This window comes from Peromyscus leucopus, chromosome 15 (genome assembly GCF_004664715.2).
Source record: "Peromyscus leucopus breed LL Stock chromosome 15, UCI_PerLeu_2.1, whole genome shotgun sequence".
Classification (NCBI taxonomy): Eukaryota; Metazoa; Chordata; class Mammalia; order Rodentia; family Cricetidae; genus Peromyscus; species Peromyscus leucopus.
The window spans coordinates 50536919-50555220 of NC_051076.1; the positions used below are offsets into that span (position 1 = coordinate 50536919).

At 39.3% G+C, this 18302-nt stretch overlaps 1 protein-coding gene across 1 annotated transcript; it reads right to left on the reverse strand.

The window, feature by feature from the left end:
- Positions 1-2952: 2952 nt before the first annotated feature.
- Atp6v1g3 (ATPase H+ transporting V1 subunit G3) lies at positions 2953-18045 on the reverse strand. The gene is made up of 3 exons (XM_028889867.2): positions 17925-18045; positions 7578-7678; positions 2953-3296 (listed from the first exon to the last, which is right to left on the reverse strand). The coding sequence occupies exons 1-3, from the start codon at positions 18004-18006 to the stop codon at positions 3123-3125; spliced, it is 357 nt and encodes a 118-aa protein (XP_028745700.1). The 5' UTR covers positions 18007-18045; the 3' UTR covers positions 2953-3122.
- Between the last annotated feature and the right edge of the window lie 257 nt (positions 18046-18302).

Sequence of the window (18302 nt, forward strand, 5' to 3'; positions counted from 1 at the left end):
ACTTTCATAGCTATCCATGACTGCTCCTCCCCACCTCTCACATTCTCTTGTTGAGGGTATATGGTTCCGAGTCATAGATACATTGTGTTTTACTTAAATAGTTAGCTGCAGTCAAGACAATAATCACCCTGTTCTATCTGGTAAAAAACAGTAAATAGAAGTTGATTATCAGCCAGGAGCTTATGGATCTTCTGGATGCTTAATGCAGTTAATATGTGGCTTTGCTGAACTAGGCTGGGCTAGTTCTAGAATTACCTAGGATAAACTAACGCTTTGGCTTTGCATATTCAACCAACAGTACTCTACCACTTCTAGCTAGAAAGCAGTAGTGGTGACTAACCCTAACCGATAACAGGTTTGGGCTCTTCTGTTTTGCAGAGGCACAGTCTCAGTATGTGGTGCAAGTCAGCTTCCCAGCCCTCCCCTGATCTGACATTACACACAAGAATCACCATCTGGCTAATTCTTGGCTTTGTGTATGCTTGCTACTATGGAGGAAAATATTGTGATCTTTATATTTATCTCCAAATTGGCAAACAGCACAGTTTTGTTTTCAGGTGTAGTGAAGATGAGTAAGAACTCAGGAGGCTCCTTTTCCTTTTTGTAGTGTGTGCACAGAGCATCACAACAAGAATAGACAATTAAATTATGCTTAGGAGTGTTCGTTTCTCTATGAAGAACTGTGTGAACAGAAAAATCTTTTTAAGATAAGGACATGCTCACAAATGAGGCTTTTTGGTGTGACTGGAAAGGCTTTCAGCAAAGTGGGTTATCTCTGAGATATAGGAAATCTTTTCATATGTAAATAAAGTAAAACTTGGCAGCTGTACCATCTGTGAGAATGTGAGAGTTCTGGGAAATGAGTCATTCAGTAACAGAGATATGAAACCATTTTTGAATGTAAAAATATGTGAGCTACTGGGTGATGGGATTAGTACTTCTGGCAGTAGATCATCTCAGATTGACAAGGGGCATCAAGAAATTAACAAACACAAGTAGTGAAGGGAAAAATCTGTAAGTAGTTAATACTGCTTTTTAAAACCTGTCCAATTCCATAATTGGAATCAAATATTAAAGTGCTTAGCAGAGACCCCCTAATTCTCTTGGCTGAAAAGAGTCTGAGGTGTATGGACAGTGAGCAGTGTGCCTGTGGGGTGTGTGGGGCAACAGACACACTCAGGACAGATGCCGCTTGCCAGTACCCAACACTCACTTCTTCCTTCCCTGTGTGGCACTGGCTCACTGGTGAGAAAACCATGTGCTAACTTTGATGTGCTCCTAAAGTGCTTAGGTGCCCCAAATAATCTTGTGTAGGTTCAGAAATTTGTTAACTTGTGATTGAGATAATATGCTTAAGTGTCCACATGCAGATAGTTGACTTTTTGGTTTTGCAGGAGATGAGACCGAAAACTAAATCTCACCAGGCAATGCAAACCACAAGCTGTACCCAGAAGGTTCCATGGCTTTTCAAATGGGCAGCTCTCATCACTTTATATCTTTAGCCCTCCCTCTTCCTCTCTCTCCTCCCTCCCCCTCTCCATAATTGGGTTCTCCAAATCTTAGTTGAAATTCCTCAACTGGGAGACAATGGAGACAGCTCCACTAGATGTCTGTTCCCCAAGTAAAACATACACACTAGAGACAGGCTTCTTTGGAAGGTTTTGGACTTTTCTGTTTAGTAAGAAATACACTGTTTTTCTTGTAATGGAGAAATCTATCACCTAAAGCCCAGAAACTAATCTGATTGGTTTTTCTTATTTATAAAATTTGAAAACTAAGGAGCCCAATGGAATTTCTATTTTCTCCTGCTCATCAAACTTGAATATAAAGTTGACTATTTATGAGATTCTAAAATATATAAAAATGATAATGATGTCTATCAACTTCTGATCTCACTGGAACTAAAATTTGTCTACATATGGTATTTGAAAATCAACTGCTAGTAAAAGGTGTAATGGCACATGACTTAACCCCAGCACTTGGGAGGCAGAGGCAGGCAAATCTCTGTGAGTTTGAAGCCAGGTCTACAGAGTGAGTTCCAGTATAGACAGAACTATATAATGGGACTTGTTTCTAAAAACAAACAAAAAACAACTTCAGTACTGCTAGTATATAATATCCTCAATGGTGCATATTTAAACCTTCCTGGGATGCAGCTTTGCAATAAGTGAAAACGCCAGACACAGGTGTCATACTTCCAGGGTGAAGCCTGGGCTGCCACTGTTTCCCAGGCAACTCTAGGTAAAGTTCAGAGACTCTCCTGGCCAGTATGAGAAGAGAACTAACACTTTCTCGCATTAGGACTAAGGGAATTCATACATTGAACTAACAAAGTACCCAGCTCACAGGAATTTAGCTCATTCAATACAAAGACCAAGATAAGGGTATACTAATTCATTATGTTGGAGGTTCACCGCTTTACAAACTACAAAATTTATCCAAGTATCTTCTACACTGTCATATTATCACTTTTTTTCTTAAAAGCATGTATTTAAGAGAGAATAACATTATGTTGCTTGCAGTTAGGTAAATATAACAGGGAATCCTGCTGATGTTATTTCTCTATTCTGCTTTCTTGTAAGCTGCGCTTCTGAACCTGTACAGCTGCTTAATCACAGAATTCTCTGCTCCGAGTGTATTAGCGTGCCCACCGGCTCTATCTCTGTTCTTACAAAGATTTCACTAACAATGAAATCCTATGGTTTTTCTCATTGACTGGTTAATTAAAGTCTTGGCATATTCACTTTAGATATATAAGATAAGGATCATAATCATGTTCTCCTTCTTAAAATCATTATATAGAAATTATACCTAACAGAGCATCTTCTAAGCCAACAAAAAGAGGTGTGAAAATATACCTTAGAAGGCTCTGGTGATAGTTTTCTGTTCAATTGTCAGAAATCAAGTTCTCCCTTTCTTAACTTACTTCAAATTAAATGCCAGTCATACTTATTTCCAGGATAGATGATACAGTGTTATTTATTTTTTAATTCAGTGCCATACATGAAATGCGTGACACGAAAGTTTGTAGGTATCCAATAAACTTCCAATGCACAATTTCAATACCTTAATATTAACAGAACTCATCCCCCACTCCGTCCCCTTGGAATTATGAGGAGCATTCAGTTGGTGGCTCTGTAGTTCACATGGACTTCTGCTTTCATGTCACACACCATGCTTAACAGCTGCTTGATCACACTTTCCATACATTTGTTATAGCTTCTGTGCAATTCTTTTATCTTCTCTAGTGTTTGCTCTTCTATTTCATCTGAGAGGTGGCTCTGAGAGCCCATCATCTATGAAAGCAAAAGATGAGATTTATTTGAACATATGCCAGGTCAAATTGAATTATTTTATAAACTTCATCATAGTTTTTATGGTTGTTCTATGGTGTGTGTGTGTGTGTGTGTGTGTGTGTGTGTGTGTGTGTGCGCGCGCGCGCGCGCGCATGCAGGTGTTAGAAGGCTTTCTTCTTGGAACACACAAGATTATGAAGACCCTGGTTGTGATGGATGAACATCCCTAAAAACTCAGTGGGCTCGTTCCATAGATTTCACTCAGTTTCTAATTCTTAGGCCTTCCACATGCTTTTTATATCACATTTAAAGTATTTGCAATAATTTCCATTCTATTCTCAAATTTCCTTTTGTTTACTTTCTGAATTCCAATTCCGGAAAGACAGCATTAAGCTCCCTGATTTTACAGAGCAAAACATGTAATTTTAAGGAAGATGTAGACACAATATGTTGTCTGAGATAATTCACATGGAGATATCTATTGAAGATGTAGGACACCAAGTATAATGAACGTTTTCACCTCAACTGGTTTCTTTCAGGTTGAAATATGCTTGTTCATTTAGTCGCTTTTAAATTTTAGACACAGTCAAATCTTTCCAATTGCTCTTTATTTAGCAGTGCTTCCTTTTATTTTTCATTTTCCCCATCCTACTATCATCTTCATCAAGTCATTTTTTTTTTTTTTGGTTTAAAATATAATGTAACAAAGATAGGTATCAATTTAAAGGAATGCTGCAGTGAAACACTGGAGGGTTCTCCTTTACTAAAAGTTAAGTTTGCTCGGAATTCGTCTGTCTCCAAACTCAGCCTCCCATCCTTCTCGTTCTCCTCTTCTTTTGGAGAATGGATCTCATGCAGCCCATATTTGCCTCAAACTCACCATGTAGCTGATAATGACCTTGAACTCTTCATGTTCCTGCTTCTACGTCTCTAGTGCTGGGATTAGAGCATTTGTGTCACTATGGCCCATCTCTGGGTTCCACAAAGTGAACCCAGGACTTCATGCACGTGATGCAAACACTCTACCACCTGAGCTACCACCCCAATTTGACCTTTCTTTCTTTTCTTTTCTTTTTTTTTTTTTTTTTTTTTTTTTTTTTTGGTTTTTTCGAGACAGGGTTTCTCTGTGTAGCTTTGCGCCTTTCCTGGAACTCACTCTGTAGTCCAGGCTGGCATCAAACTCACAGAGATCCACCTGGCTCTGCCTCCGAGTGCTGGGATTAAAGGCGTGTGCCACCACCGCCTGGCCAATTTGACCTTTCTTAAACATGGTTCTGTGAAGTAAAGACTACTGAGGGTTTCTGTTTCCTTTCTGTTTTAGTAGCTGTACACTGACTGTCTTCTGTTGCAGAGTTGTTAGGTTACTTTAACTCTAGAAACGAGAACCTTTCTGGTTCTTAACCTTGAAACGAAACACAATCCCTGCTGTTGGGTCTAATTCTTTTCTGCTTATATTCCAGGCACCAGGAGAACAAATCAAAGAATGTGATTCTGCAAGGCTACAGTCCCTGAGAGGAAAAATAACCTTAAGTAAAAGGGATTATGATAACTGAGTGTGTACGAAGTAGATGTAACCTATAGATGTGCATAGAGCCAATTTTATGTTTAAAAATAGTTGAGAACTACTTAACAAAATAATTCCACAAAATGCATTTTAAAAAATTCTAAACCCAGTGTTATAAGTGGGTTTCTATAAAAATGAAATAAAGATTCAGTTAAAAGTCTTATGTGGTAAAAAAAAAATTGAAAGGCAAAAACTTGTTAAACTATTGCCTATGCTCAGCACATATTACTGAGAGGCTCCCTAGGTGTTACAAATAACTCAGTTCTTGTGTTTTGTAGTTGACATTATCCAAAGCCTGAACACTTGGGGGTTTTTATAAATTGGAAGTCAATCTCTCCATAGCATGCCTTGATACATGTAGGCTCAGAGTGTTGTTACTTAACTTCTACGTGCCCATTTTCAAACCTTTTGGAGACCCTTTCTGTAGCCTTATAGCCTCGTATTGATGCCGATGTTAAGAGTTTCCAACACTTGACACTTTCCTTTATAATTTAAATATTCAGGTGAAGGGACAGAACAAGGTGCTGACACCAAGAAGGGGACCATACCAGGGACGACCTGCAACAACTATGCTTGACGTAGCACAGACTCTGGTACTTTTATACCTTTGATCACTAAACTCTAACATTGACGTGGGAGCCCATTCTAGAGTGATGAGGTTTAATTACTGTCCAAAGCAGAGAGCACATCTCCAGTCAGATTTACATCTGATTGCATCCTTCCCGGGAGAAAAAAAAAAAAGATTTCATGAGCTTTAAACCAAGCACTTTCTAAAATTCTGGTCAGTTTTGTTTTTACTTAAAAATAAAATGCAGTGGTCATTTCAGAAGCACCTACAGAAGCTAATGAAAGCTGGCTGTTGTTGGTGATGGCTGTCCTCTCTTTTCTAGTATGTCATTCTCATGTCAGGCTTTGCTAGCCAGGATAAAGATGCAGAGAAACGCTTACTATTTTGTTAGTTCAACAAGGGTCTATTGGACGTCTACCATGGAGCAGTAATAGGAAATCTAGGGAAACAACAGAGAACACAACAAAGAACCACAATTTCTAGACATATGGTCTGGAAAGAATGATGGATGACCACAATAAGTGCAAATGTACAATATTTAAATAGTGATAAAAGCTACGGGAAAAATCAAAGACAACATTATTTTCCTTTATTTTTAGAAGAGGTCATTTCAGATAAGGTGGTCAGGAAAAGAGGCTAACGTTGAGCATGAATAAAGGAAGATGAGACTGTCTGGACAGAAGAGGGAAGCGGAATGTGAGTAAAGCCTCGGGATGAGATTTTGTCTTTAGAAGAGTATCAAGCCACTAACAGAAGAGTTTATATGAGGATACAGAACTCTGATGTACTCACATGTGTGGATAAGAGAGAGTTTAGAATTTGGGTTTCTAAATACTGATAGGAAGAATTAATTTTTCCAACTGATCCACTCTATGCTAAGTGTGTGTGTGTGTGTGTGTGTGTGTGTGTGTGTGTGTGTGTGTGTGTGTGTGTGTGTGTGTGTGTGAGTTTTGAGAATTGAACTCAGGGCCTAACACCTGCTTGGCAAGCACCCTGCCACTGAGCTATAGTTTTAGCCTAACAAGGAAAATTATTTTGAACAAAGAGCTTACTGAGAAAAGTTTTTTTTTTTTTTCAATTTTTACAATTGGGTCCAATTTTTGAATCTCCATGAGTTCTTCATGTATTTCCCACTAAAAGGGTTTGTAAATGAATTTCTGAACTCTGTTTTTTTTTGTAATGGCAGGCTTTTGAATAGTATTATATTCATATTTTAATGGGGCAAAATGTATTATATGAACTTAGCTTTGCTATATAGAACTTAACGCTTTCTTTCAGACCTCTTTGCAACATGGCATGGTATTCTTTCTGAAAACATCATGCTCTTATTTTGCATTTATTATTTATTTTGTTATTTTTTTATATGTGTATGTACATGCAGAGACCAGAAAAAAGTGTTGGATCTCCTGGAGCTGAAGTAGCAGGTTGTTTGAGATGCCAGATATAGGTGCTGGGAATTGAACCCAGGTCCTCTGGAAGGGCAGGGAGACTCTTGAATCCTGAGTCTCTCTCCAGCCCTATCACTCACCTCCCTTTTACTACACACTTCATACACTTAAAAAATGGTATAAAAAAGCCAGACTTTTTTTTCCGTATTTAAATGAAAAATTCACTGAATTAATGTATCCACTTGCTAAGGAATCATAAGGAAATCCCAGGGGATTTCTTTGTTTCTTAGCTTTTGAAACAGGGTTGGGATGACTTGAGCTCTGGTCCTCCTCCACCTCCTGAGTCTGGGATTACATGTGTGTGTGGCACTAGGGAGCGGGGATGGGTATCTACATGCATTTGCTGAAAGAGAGTTGGTCTAACCAATTCAGTTCTGCATCTTAGCCTATCAGTGCCTGCTCTGTTATTAACCATCAATCCACAAAACACACATTTCTGTGGTAAGAATACTTCAACCAGTCCTTCAGTTGTCTATCTGATGATGTGAACGTGAATCCCCACTATACATCAGACAACAACTGAGAAGTCTTTTTATAAGAAGTGAAACTAGGAACTCATTCAAGACTTGGTTGGATGTTCAGCCTTGGCCAGACTGTGTCTGCTGAAGCCCAGCAGATGGTTCTAGCATTCTGCCTCAGTCCTTACCCACAGGACCACCTCATCCGAGCACCTGGAAGTCAGCGCCTGGCATCTCCCTCACCTTGGACTGCTTCAGATGGAACTCCTTCTCCCTCTGCATTCGGTACTGGTCAGTCTCGGCCACAGCTTCTTCCTTAGCTTGCTTCAGTCGCTTCCCTTTTCCTGAGAAGCAACAGATTTCTTTTTACCCCTTAAAGCAATGTAAATGATTGGAAAAAATTTTTTTTTCTTCTGATACAGGGTCTCACTATGTAGCCCTAGCTGGCCTGCGACTTGCTTTGTAGACCAGGCTGTCCTCAAACTCACAGAGACCTGTCTGCCTCTGCCACCTGAGTGTTAGGATTAAAGATGTGCACCACCCCACCTGTAGTATTCAGTTAAGAACTAGCACTGCTCTTGTAGAGGATCTCCCAGCTCCCATTTCTAGGGCTCACAACCGCCTGCAGCTCTGTGAGAGCACAAATCATGTGCACACACATTAACACACTTTAAAAATAATAATACAAATGTATATTTGGGCCAGAGAGCTAGCTCAGCCATTAAAGGTAGCTCATTTATCCTCTAGAGAAAACAAGTTTGGCTCCCAGCAAATGACTTTTCTTTTAAAGTACATTGATCAATCCCAACTCTCTCTCACTCTCTCATCTCACACACTCATCACTCTCTCTCTACGTCTCTCTCTCTCTCTCACACACACACACATACACGTTTCTACTATGTCAAACATCATTAAAATAATATTCCATTTTTTCTTTTTTCTTCAATTGGGTCCTTTAGAGCATGGAGTAACAACTTTCTTTCACACTTACATGTTAAAATAAATTATCTACCCATATACTCACAGCAGTAACAGCCAGAGAACAGCTTTTAGCTGTCACTTACTCAGAAAAGACATTATTTGGTCAGATTTTTCTGTCCTGACTGGTTGCCAGGCATCCTTCAGTCCACACCAACTGGATCCTATTTAGCGCTGGCAGGCCTCCAAAATCACTGCAGACTGCAGCTCAGACTCTATCAAATGACTTTCAATTTTTAAGGCATTTTATTGGATTTTTTTCTTCCCATTTGCTACTCTAGAATGTCTGATTAAGCCCCACAACACATCAAAGTAGTTTTTCTTATGGTAGCTTTCTCTGAGGGAGACTTGAAAGAGGCTGTAAAACCATTTGTTTTTAATGGTTGGGAGATTTAGTTAAGTACCCCCTTTGTTTTTATTAAGAGTGAAGGTGTAAGCCTTAAGCCACAAGACAAGGTAAGATGAAAGTCTTAAACAAACACAACAGTAGGCATCATTAGTCACACACATGAGGTGCATTCTTTTGACAACAGGCTGATCATAATGGCTGCTGTGTCCCCATCGGCCTCCATTTTCTAGGGGATAGGCATGAATGCTCTGTAGCATTAAAACTTTTAAGGGACTCTGGACTTTATTTTTTTTTCTCTTTTGGAATCTACTGCCTCCCAATGTCATTAAGATACCATATTCTTTGCTTATTTGACATGGTTTATTGTCTGATCATGTCTCAAGTTTAGGTTACAAATTTTGTTAACTGTAATACTGTACACAGTTTGAACTAGATAAGTAATCCTTATTAAGTAGCCAGAAGGGAGTTAAAACATTTTAAATTGTATTTATTATTATTTATTATTATTATTATTATTGTGTGTATATCTATGTGGGTGGATATGAGAGTGCGTGTGTTCATGCCAAGATGTGTATGGCCATCAGAAGAAAACTCACTCTGCAGAATGGGTTCTTTCCATACACCTTTGTGTGGGATCAAACTCAGATTTAGCCCTTCCAGGTAAGGGCTAAACTCTTGACCACCTCACTGGAACAACAAGAAGAAACAGTCTTAATATAAACATTTATTTGTCGCCTGCAACTTTGTAGCATTTGTGCCGGGTGCAGATTGCTTCTAAATTTCTCTCCTGGCTAGGCACGAGTTGTTTTAGTAGTCACTGAAAATGTGTTTAGAATAAAGACAGATTCACTTGGATGGAACTAGGCAACACTTGTTCAGAATAGATAATTAGCAGCCTTGTCTACACTTACTTTAAACACAGAGTCTGATGGAAACTAGTATTGTCATGATGCTTTGAGGCTTATCGAAACACTAACAGTAAGGCTTCTCTTCTACCTACTTTCCTTAATGCTTACTGTCGAGTGTATACTCTGAATGCTTCAGGACATTATGGCTCTACCTATTTTATGGCAATAAACACACCTATTCACAGAGATTCTCTTGTCACATCTTGTCATTAACATCAAGATACAAATACAAAATATCTTAGTATTTTCTTAGTGATAATGACTTGTATACATAATTACCTTACAAAATGAATGGGGCAAAACATCCCTTTTCCCTAATCTTAATTCCATATGTACAATGGCTGGTTTCAAAGTTAAGACTCTAGTACATTTTTCAAAAAGTCAATAAAAAGAAAAGCTCAGTGTGCCCTACCCTTGAGCAGAATCCAGCACTGCCCTAAGAGGCTCCACCACACAGTGACAGGCTGAGCCTGTCTGTGATTCCCCTGTCATGGCACCGGTCACCTGCTGGTTCTCATTCAATTACAGAGGAGAGCCACAGGAAATCACTGCTGGCGCAGCAATTTTCTGGATAGACTCAGCAGCTGCCGCTGTGTGAGAGCCTGCACATGCTACACCTGATTTAACCCAGTGGAAGAAATGGAAGCCTAAAGCCGATGGTTTAGTTAGAGGTGAAGTGAAATGCATTCATCAAATCCACTCATATTAACCTCTAGCTTGCTTCTCTCTGTATATGGGAAGAGTGCCAAAATTTGAAAGTATACCTATTTCTTAAGTATTAAAACACAGTTACTATGAACCAAAAGAAGTTCATATTTTTTTATTCCCAATATATTCTGTATCAAACGTAGAGGTGATAATATGGAACAACCTGAATTTTTGTATAGCAGTTGAATTTATGCACCCATAGTACTTATGAGGATACACAGACTTATAAGGCCAAGAGTTCTGATTTTTGATTCAGAAAATGTTTCATTGTATGCACCATGACTTTAAATAATGTTGAAAAGGGTGCTGTAGAGTAGTTCCAGAGGGATGGGTTTCCTTTAGTCGCTCATTATTTGTTTGGTGTTGAGCATAAAGCTGGACACAGAGAGTGCACAAGTGCCTATCACATTTAGTCCTTGGCATGGAAAAGGTGCTATTAATTCAACATAGTTTGGAAATATGTACATCCTGCCCTAGCTTCCAAGAAGAGCGTTATCAAACACACAAAATCTTAAAGTGTAGATGTAACCATCTTATTAAATAAGAAACACAGAGCCAATACAGAGATGAAAGCCAAGAGGTCAGAGCAATAACTAAGAGCTAAAAACCTTACCCTTCACTGTCGCTATTGTCCTATTTCTCCGAAAAAGACCTACTTCCTGTGTGTTTGTGCTTTTTATTGAGTTTCTATTCTGCCTTCTCATTGGTTGTAAACCCAACCACATGACATCCTCGTCATTGCACGTCTGTACAGACCTCCAGGTCTTCTATGGTTGTTATTGAGATTAAAGGCGTGTGTCTCCATGCTGGCTGTATCCTTGAACACACAGAGATCTGCCTAGCTCTGCCTCCCAAGAGCTGGGATTAAAGGCATGCGCCACCAACACCCAGCTCTGCTATGGCTTGCTATTAGCTTTGACCCCCAGACAACTTTATTAACATACAAATAAAAGCACATTTCAGTACAAATAAAATATCACCATATTAAAGAATATACAAACTCCTAGGAAATCAATGATGCATAAATATTACTTCTATATGCTCTGCAATCACTGAAAATCATATTTATAGAGAGAAACTTCTACCCTTAAACTTATGGGACAAAGGGGCTTCTCTTCAACCTCTCTCCATCATCTTCTGTCTTTATGCTAACATTATAAGCCAGGGTTCCAAACAGACAGCTTTGTCATGGGCTCCAAGAAGACTATTGGGGGGAGCTTCAGAAGAAATATCGAGGGAGCCCAGACAGTTGTAAGGATGGACAGGGCGATCTGGGATTTGAAAAAGGACAAAAGGTCTGTTCTAAGTCAGTTTGACAGACATTGTAATTAAGTCCACCTGAATAAAGTCAGTCGATTTTACATGTATGGCCTGTTAGGCAGACAAACCTGTTCTACATTTAACCAGTCATCACTTAGAGGTATTATGTAATTTTTTTTTTCTGGAAAAGAAAAGGGAGGTTGAGGTAACTGAAGTGATGTTCCAATGTGTGGGGCAAGAATTAAAAAAATTATCTGGGGCAAGCTACAAGTGGTTTTGTGTAGGAGATGGGAGGCAATGTTCAAATGCAGACTTCTTAGCTGCATGCCTAGGGCAGGCCAAGGAACTGTGTGTCCTAAGATCCAAATAAGCCCTGAAGACACAAAGAAAGACTCTCTGTTGTTGGACTGTTATTTTCTGTAAAGGGAAAATGGGCTTTCTTTTTATTAGCTTAGAAGGGAATCAGAATTACATAGTAGATATCACACAGAAGACAAAAACCATGAGCTAGTTACTTAGAATTGCTGAGTCTCTGTTCTCATCCAGACAGGAGTAATCATCTATTACATAGAGTCATCCTGAAAATTAGCCAAGGATATTAAGGAAGTGCTGAGCAAAAAGGAGTTGTTTAATGATTTTGAATACTTTTAGGTAAGACACACGAAGACAGGCCCTGGTGTGCCACTAGAGCCTCCTGAAGGCTCCCCTGTGAATATCCAAGGGCTGATAATCAGAATACAGTTGGACAACCAGGTCTGCAACTCAGGAGGATGGATTGGGAGGGAAGAAGATTTGCATGTCAGTCATACAGGTCTTTGTATGTGCTAATTGTGGCAATGGTGTTTGGGGAGAAATCAAAGGAGAGTATACAGAATGCAAAGAGGGCTATGATTTTAAGGTGGGTAAATACCAACAGTCAATCTTCAAAGAAAATGGTATATGGTAGAGAAGTAAGGCAAAACCAAAAGAGAGAGGTCATGACCAACAGTATACATGCTACAGAGAACTGAAGTGAGATACTTAGTCAATTAGTATTGCTGAATATCTAGTGTGTGTCACATATTAGTCCAGATCTTTGGATATAGCAGTGTTTGGTCACAAACCTTGCTGTCAGTCTGTATTCTGAATGTAATCCAGGAGACAGATAGTGGACAACATGTACATACTATGACAGGGATATTGAGCACATGAAGAATAAAGGAGTCTAGGAGTAGAGATAAGTTGTGACAGGTTGTGGTTAATATAGGTGAGGTTTCTTGGATGCAATGGCAAGTGAGCACAGGAATAAGACAAATGGCCCTGCAGTGACCTGAAGGGAAAACCTCACCCAGGTAAAAGGGACAATGAGCACAAGGTCCTGAGGTAGGAAGTATGATGTGCTAAAGAAGATCTATTCTACCTAGAAAAACATTTTTGGTTTGGGGGGGCTTGTTAATATGATGATAAAGCCTTCTTGATTTAAAGAATGCTATTATTTTTCTCAATTGTTAAAAAGCAATGGAAAAATAAACAAGGCATCAGGAAGAGAAACAAAACAAAGCAAACAGCAATGCCATCTCTGGTGACCATGATTGCTACCAAGCCTACATCTGATTCTTTCCCTTTACCTCTGTGTTCCTTGATGTTTAATGTACTTTTCTTTCCGTTACATTTTCCTTTTCAAAATTATAAGAAAACTGTATAAATCTTGGATTAAATATAACCAAATGCTGTTACTAAACAAAAATGTTCTGTAGTTTTTATATGACCTACTCAAAGATGTGAAAACACAGTATACTCAAGAAATACTGTTAGTTTGTGGATTATAAAGAAAGATGACATATTTACAGGCCTGCAAAGTATATAAGACAGGGCCATGAAATTTTATACAAGACTTTTATTTTATTAGTTTATTAAAAGTCATGTACTCATGAAGCAAAACATCTAGTTGTAGAGTTAAGCTTTTATTAAATAAAGGAGCTTGTTCAAATAACCTGATTATCTTCAGATTTGGAAACAAATGGGTGAATTGCTGCCTTACAAGAACTGGCAGGTGATAAGACTCAGAAAAACAAGGCTGAAGGACTGTGTGAGCTGATGTTAGTTAAATAGGAAGCAGAGATGTTTCTTAAGTAGATTTTGCATCAAAATGATTCAATGGTAGACTCAGAGGACAGAACACCAACATTTGAAAGGCAATTCTGTTGTTTATTCTTTGGAGGACTATGAATAGATGAGATTGCCTGGGCTCTTGGTATATGGAATGAAGTATCAAACCCTTTGTCTTAGCTCAATTACTCAAGACCACATTATGAGGTGATATTGTTCACAGAACTATTCTGAGATGGAGGAAGTGGGCACAGTCAGGTGAGGGGGTGACCTGCTGAGGCCATGCAGGCATTAAGAAGCAGAAGTTGGATTTGTAGCAGGCAGGACAGCTCTAGGCAGAGAGGACTGAGTGAGTAGAGAGCCAGAGGGTGTTCCTTTACTCATTCTAATCACCTGTAGCTCCAGAGAAGTCTTCAAATTCTTGTTTGTTTAGTTTTTCTCATATCCAGATGCAAATATTTATGTGCTTATCATAGCTTTTGGTGTACATCCTATGATGCAGTTTATACCTTTTAATGGAGCACATCAACTATTCTCTAAAGCTTGAAGAGAAGATAACTGAAGTGTTCATGAAAGGTCATGGCACATGTTATAAGATGGTTTAAAAATACAGGCTCTTTATATGATGTTGAACTTCACACTTGAGGACATTTCAAAAGAGCAACTCTCACATGGAGCTCTGGAGTATTTTCATTTGCAAGAGAGCACACTTCACAAAACCACCATGTATTTCAGAGGAGGACGTGTCTCCTGCCCTCCTGTTGGTGCTGATACCTTGGATTCCTAATTTAATTCTGAGCGAAGCCTCAGCTCAATGCCAGATCTGGATCTCCAGAGCGAGTCTATGATGTTCCCTTGTAAAAATGTAGCTTGTCTTGGAGTGACATATTGCTTCTGTTTTGATTAATGAACAGCACACAGAGAATGCTGACTGCAAGTATGACAAAGTACAGTAAGCCTGTTGTCCCTTTATAAGCACCACGGCTGCTTAGCAGGTAAGAATATGTGTGAGAGCCTTACAATCAGCTTAAGCTTTCTCTGTCAAGGTTTCCCTGCATAGGAGCTGTAGACCTGGCAGCAGGACTAAACAAGAATGATCAGACTGCTTCCCTCCACTCTATACAATTTTTCTATTATTTATACTTACAGCAATATACGTCAAGAATGGATATTATAAACAAAATAATTCTATATATTCAGTTTGCAGTGATATACACACAGTTTTCTTCTTCAAATATCTTGATTACTAGTCACATTATAGATTGTAGAGACCAATATAGCCATGTGAAGTCTATTTTTTAATGACTGAAGTTCAGAGATGCAAAATAATTTGTATGCAGAAGCACAGATGTTTCACTTGAGTGGATGGATTTTCTTCTCTGTTGTCTCATAACCAGGCTTTCCCACCTGGTCTGCAGGTCCATCTGCTCTCCTCAAACCATCTCTGTCAGTCACCAGTGAGGATCTTCAGAGCTGGTTGCTATAGGTCTCACCAACTTTGGGAGAATTCCTCCTGGTGCGCTATTTCTACAGTCCCTTATCCATATCCCTCCAAGTGTGTATCCATTCTATTATGTAACAGCTTTGCTGGGATCTCAGGCAGCCCTCCTTAACGGACTAGATAATTTTTTTTTCTAGCATCAACATGGACATACCACCACCTCTTTGCTCTTGGATTTTCCTAAAACAGCAAACTATGCTAATTCCATTTTTTCTGTAGGAGGCCTATATTTCCTTTTTTTTTTTTTTTTAACATGTCTCTGTTTCCCTCTCTTGTAAATATATGCTCACCCACCCCATTGAAGCAACCGCCTGAAATTCTAACTTTCAAATAGATGGATTTAAGAAAGAGAAGGTGATCTATTATAACCCTTACTCCAAATTTCTAAACTTCCTATATATCACATTTTCAGATGAAAATTTTTTTATGGAAAATAAAGTAGATGTGTTTGTTGGAACAGTGACTATGTGTGCCCTGTTGTTGCTCTGTCTCATTTGAATGGGTATTCTTCAGGAAGGAAGAACGGAGGTGTACTCGTGCGGCGACATCAACAGGGCTTAGAACTAGTGAGTGCCACAAGCCTTCTCGTCCAACCGAATGAATGAACTAAAAACTACTGCAACACGAGAGGAGGGTCAACACACCGAGTGTATAAAGTGGAATTTCTCTTTGCCACAGATCCCTTAAAAACCGAGTAATACGGGTGCTGCTGTAATGAAACCGCCACCTGCTGACAGTAAGAGGAAAACAACCCTGTTCTGTGCGACCTGTCCCCAGGCCTCTTCGCGACACAAGAAGACCCACTGACAGACTCTGCAGATCTTAGCTCACCGGTGCTGGGAGGCAACGTGTTTTTTAAAATGTTTTAAAATTTGATCTATATACTATTAGAGCTGACTAGTTGATTGTTATTAACTGTTAGCTGACTGTTGGCTCAGATATTCATGAGCTAAGACATAGTATATAAAATAAATTTGTGTACATACATCCACACATGGAGCTGTCAGCTAATAAAATGACTGTTTGGAGCACAGATAATAAAATACGTATTTTAATATGATTTCTGAGAAATGGCTACCCAAAGCCAGCATATTCACTTCGGAAAGAGAAAGAAGTTGGGCTTTTATCTATCTTCTTTGTGAACTCAAAGGCACAATGCCCTCAGTGACGCTCACCCATAAACAACTTGCATAATTAGTAATATTTCTTCTTTGAACACTTTGAATAGAGAGAGAGAGAGTTGGCATTCTTTATTGGAATCACAGAATAATCTATCAGACATGTGCCCAGTACCACCCTTGAAGCAAAGACAACATCTCTATTGTATCTTATATTTTGATTTTCCAGATGTTTTGAATGTGAGTAGAGAAATTTGAATACAAGACTTTAGAATTTTCTAGACTGTTTAAGTTGGTAGCTTCTAGACCATTTGGCTTTCTACAAAATTACTGCATTCATGCCGTCTTGTGATTGCATGCATGGTTTTGTCATAAGAAAAGGATGTAGAGATGTCAGTAATGGTTTCACACAGCTTCCTCCTTCCTGCCTTTGCTGTCAACCTGCTAGAGTCTTCCCTTCTGTTGTTGGTGCTCACACGGCTGGCTGAGTGTTCAGGAACCAATTTACCGCGAGGAAGGGAAATGATTTTCTTGTCACTGTAAACATCAGAGGATCAACGGACACTGTCTACCTGCTTCCTTTTTGTCAACCAGAAAGTTACATAAGCAACATTTTAGAGACACAGCAGCTCCCTCCCTCTTGGATTTTGAATCTATTTTCAGATATAGCAGGAAAAATCATGATGAAGAAGAATGGCGCCTCAAATTGTTATAAATTGCATAGTAAATTATATTAGCTAGAATCCTGGAAAAAACCAGAATTCAAGAAGTCGGTCTTGTATAAAAATTATGTAAACTTCCTATACTGTATTGTTTAGGAGTTGGCTGCAGACCCAGACCCGATCCAACCCTTGTCTGTTTCATATTTTCTCTGTGTGACCCTGAGCATGCTTTAAAATGTCTCTTAGCATCATTTCCTCTCTTTCTACAAAGGTCATTGTGAAAGAGTAAACAAAGTAAATACTGAGCATGGCGGCTGACACCATATTTTCAATTTTTAAAATATTACCTTTGGCAAATCATAAAACCTCATTTTTTTTTTTTTGCTTTGCTTTCATGAAATAGGAATACTATTGACGCCTTATTCATACTGTGAATGTCAATGAGAGTAGGAAGAAAACTGGAGTTTATTGAAGACACTCACACACAAGCATATAGATCTATGATTAAACAAGAAGGCAGTGAAGGAGAATACAACAGAAACACTTAAAATGGTAGGATATAAAAGCTACCCAGAGAGGGGAAACAAGCTATTGAAATTTTATCCCAATTAATGGAACCGCAAACGACTGTTTACAAAGCATCAGTAATCTGCTCTAGTTGCTGCGCAGTGATGGACTTGGTTTGAAAGTTGCCTGTCTCTTAACCTCTTCACAGTATTGTGCAAACTGAGATGTGGGCTTGTGAAGGGAGATGCAGAGACAGGCTTAAGGCTACATCCATAACCTTATTAATCTGGAATTGTCCATTTAGCACACGGCCTCTCACAAACATCCCAATTAACAAAAGCCCATCCCTGCTGTGGCAGTATGGAATCTATGGCTGGCTAGTTCCTGAGAACCACTTAAGCTTTCACAGAGAAGTGATAACATCACACTTTAAATGACTGAAAAAGAGGCCTGGGGTCCTCTCCTTTGTCCCTCTGTAGTTTCTGACCAACCCCTCACAGGTGATACTTACTCTTCTTTGCTTCTTCTAGCTTGTCCTTGGCCCTTTTCTCTGCCTGCAGGAGCTGTTGGATCCCCTGAGATTGGCTGGTCATGGTGCCTTGCTCTGTGGAAGGTAACTTCTGTGGAAGCTGGGACACACAGGCCCTTTTATCCCCTACTGGATAGCCACAGAACTCAGCTTGTTTTGGCAACAGTGAACCCATAGCTGTTTGTTCCCAGCTTGCCTGATGGGACCAGAGAGCTAAGTGCCAAGGTGAGCTCAAGGAGGAATCCAGAAAAGCAAGGTAGTCACTCCAAGAAGTTGAAAATTCCCCTTGCCTCTGACTCCAACTCTCTGTGTACAAGGCAGCTCTAATGGGCTGCTGGATTTACTTACAAAGGAAAGGGT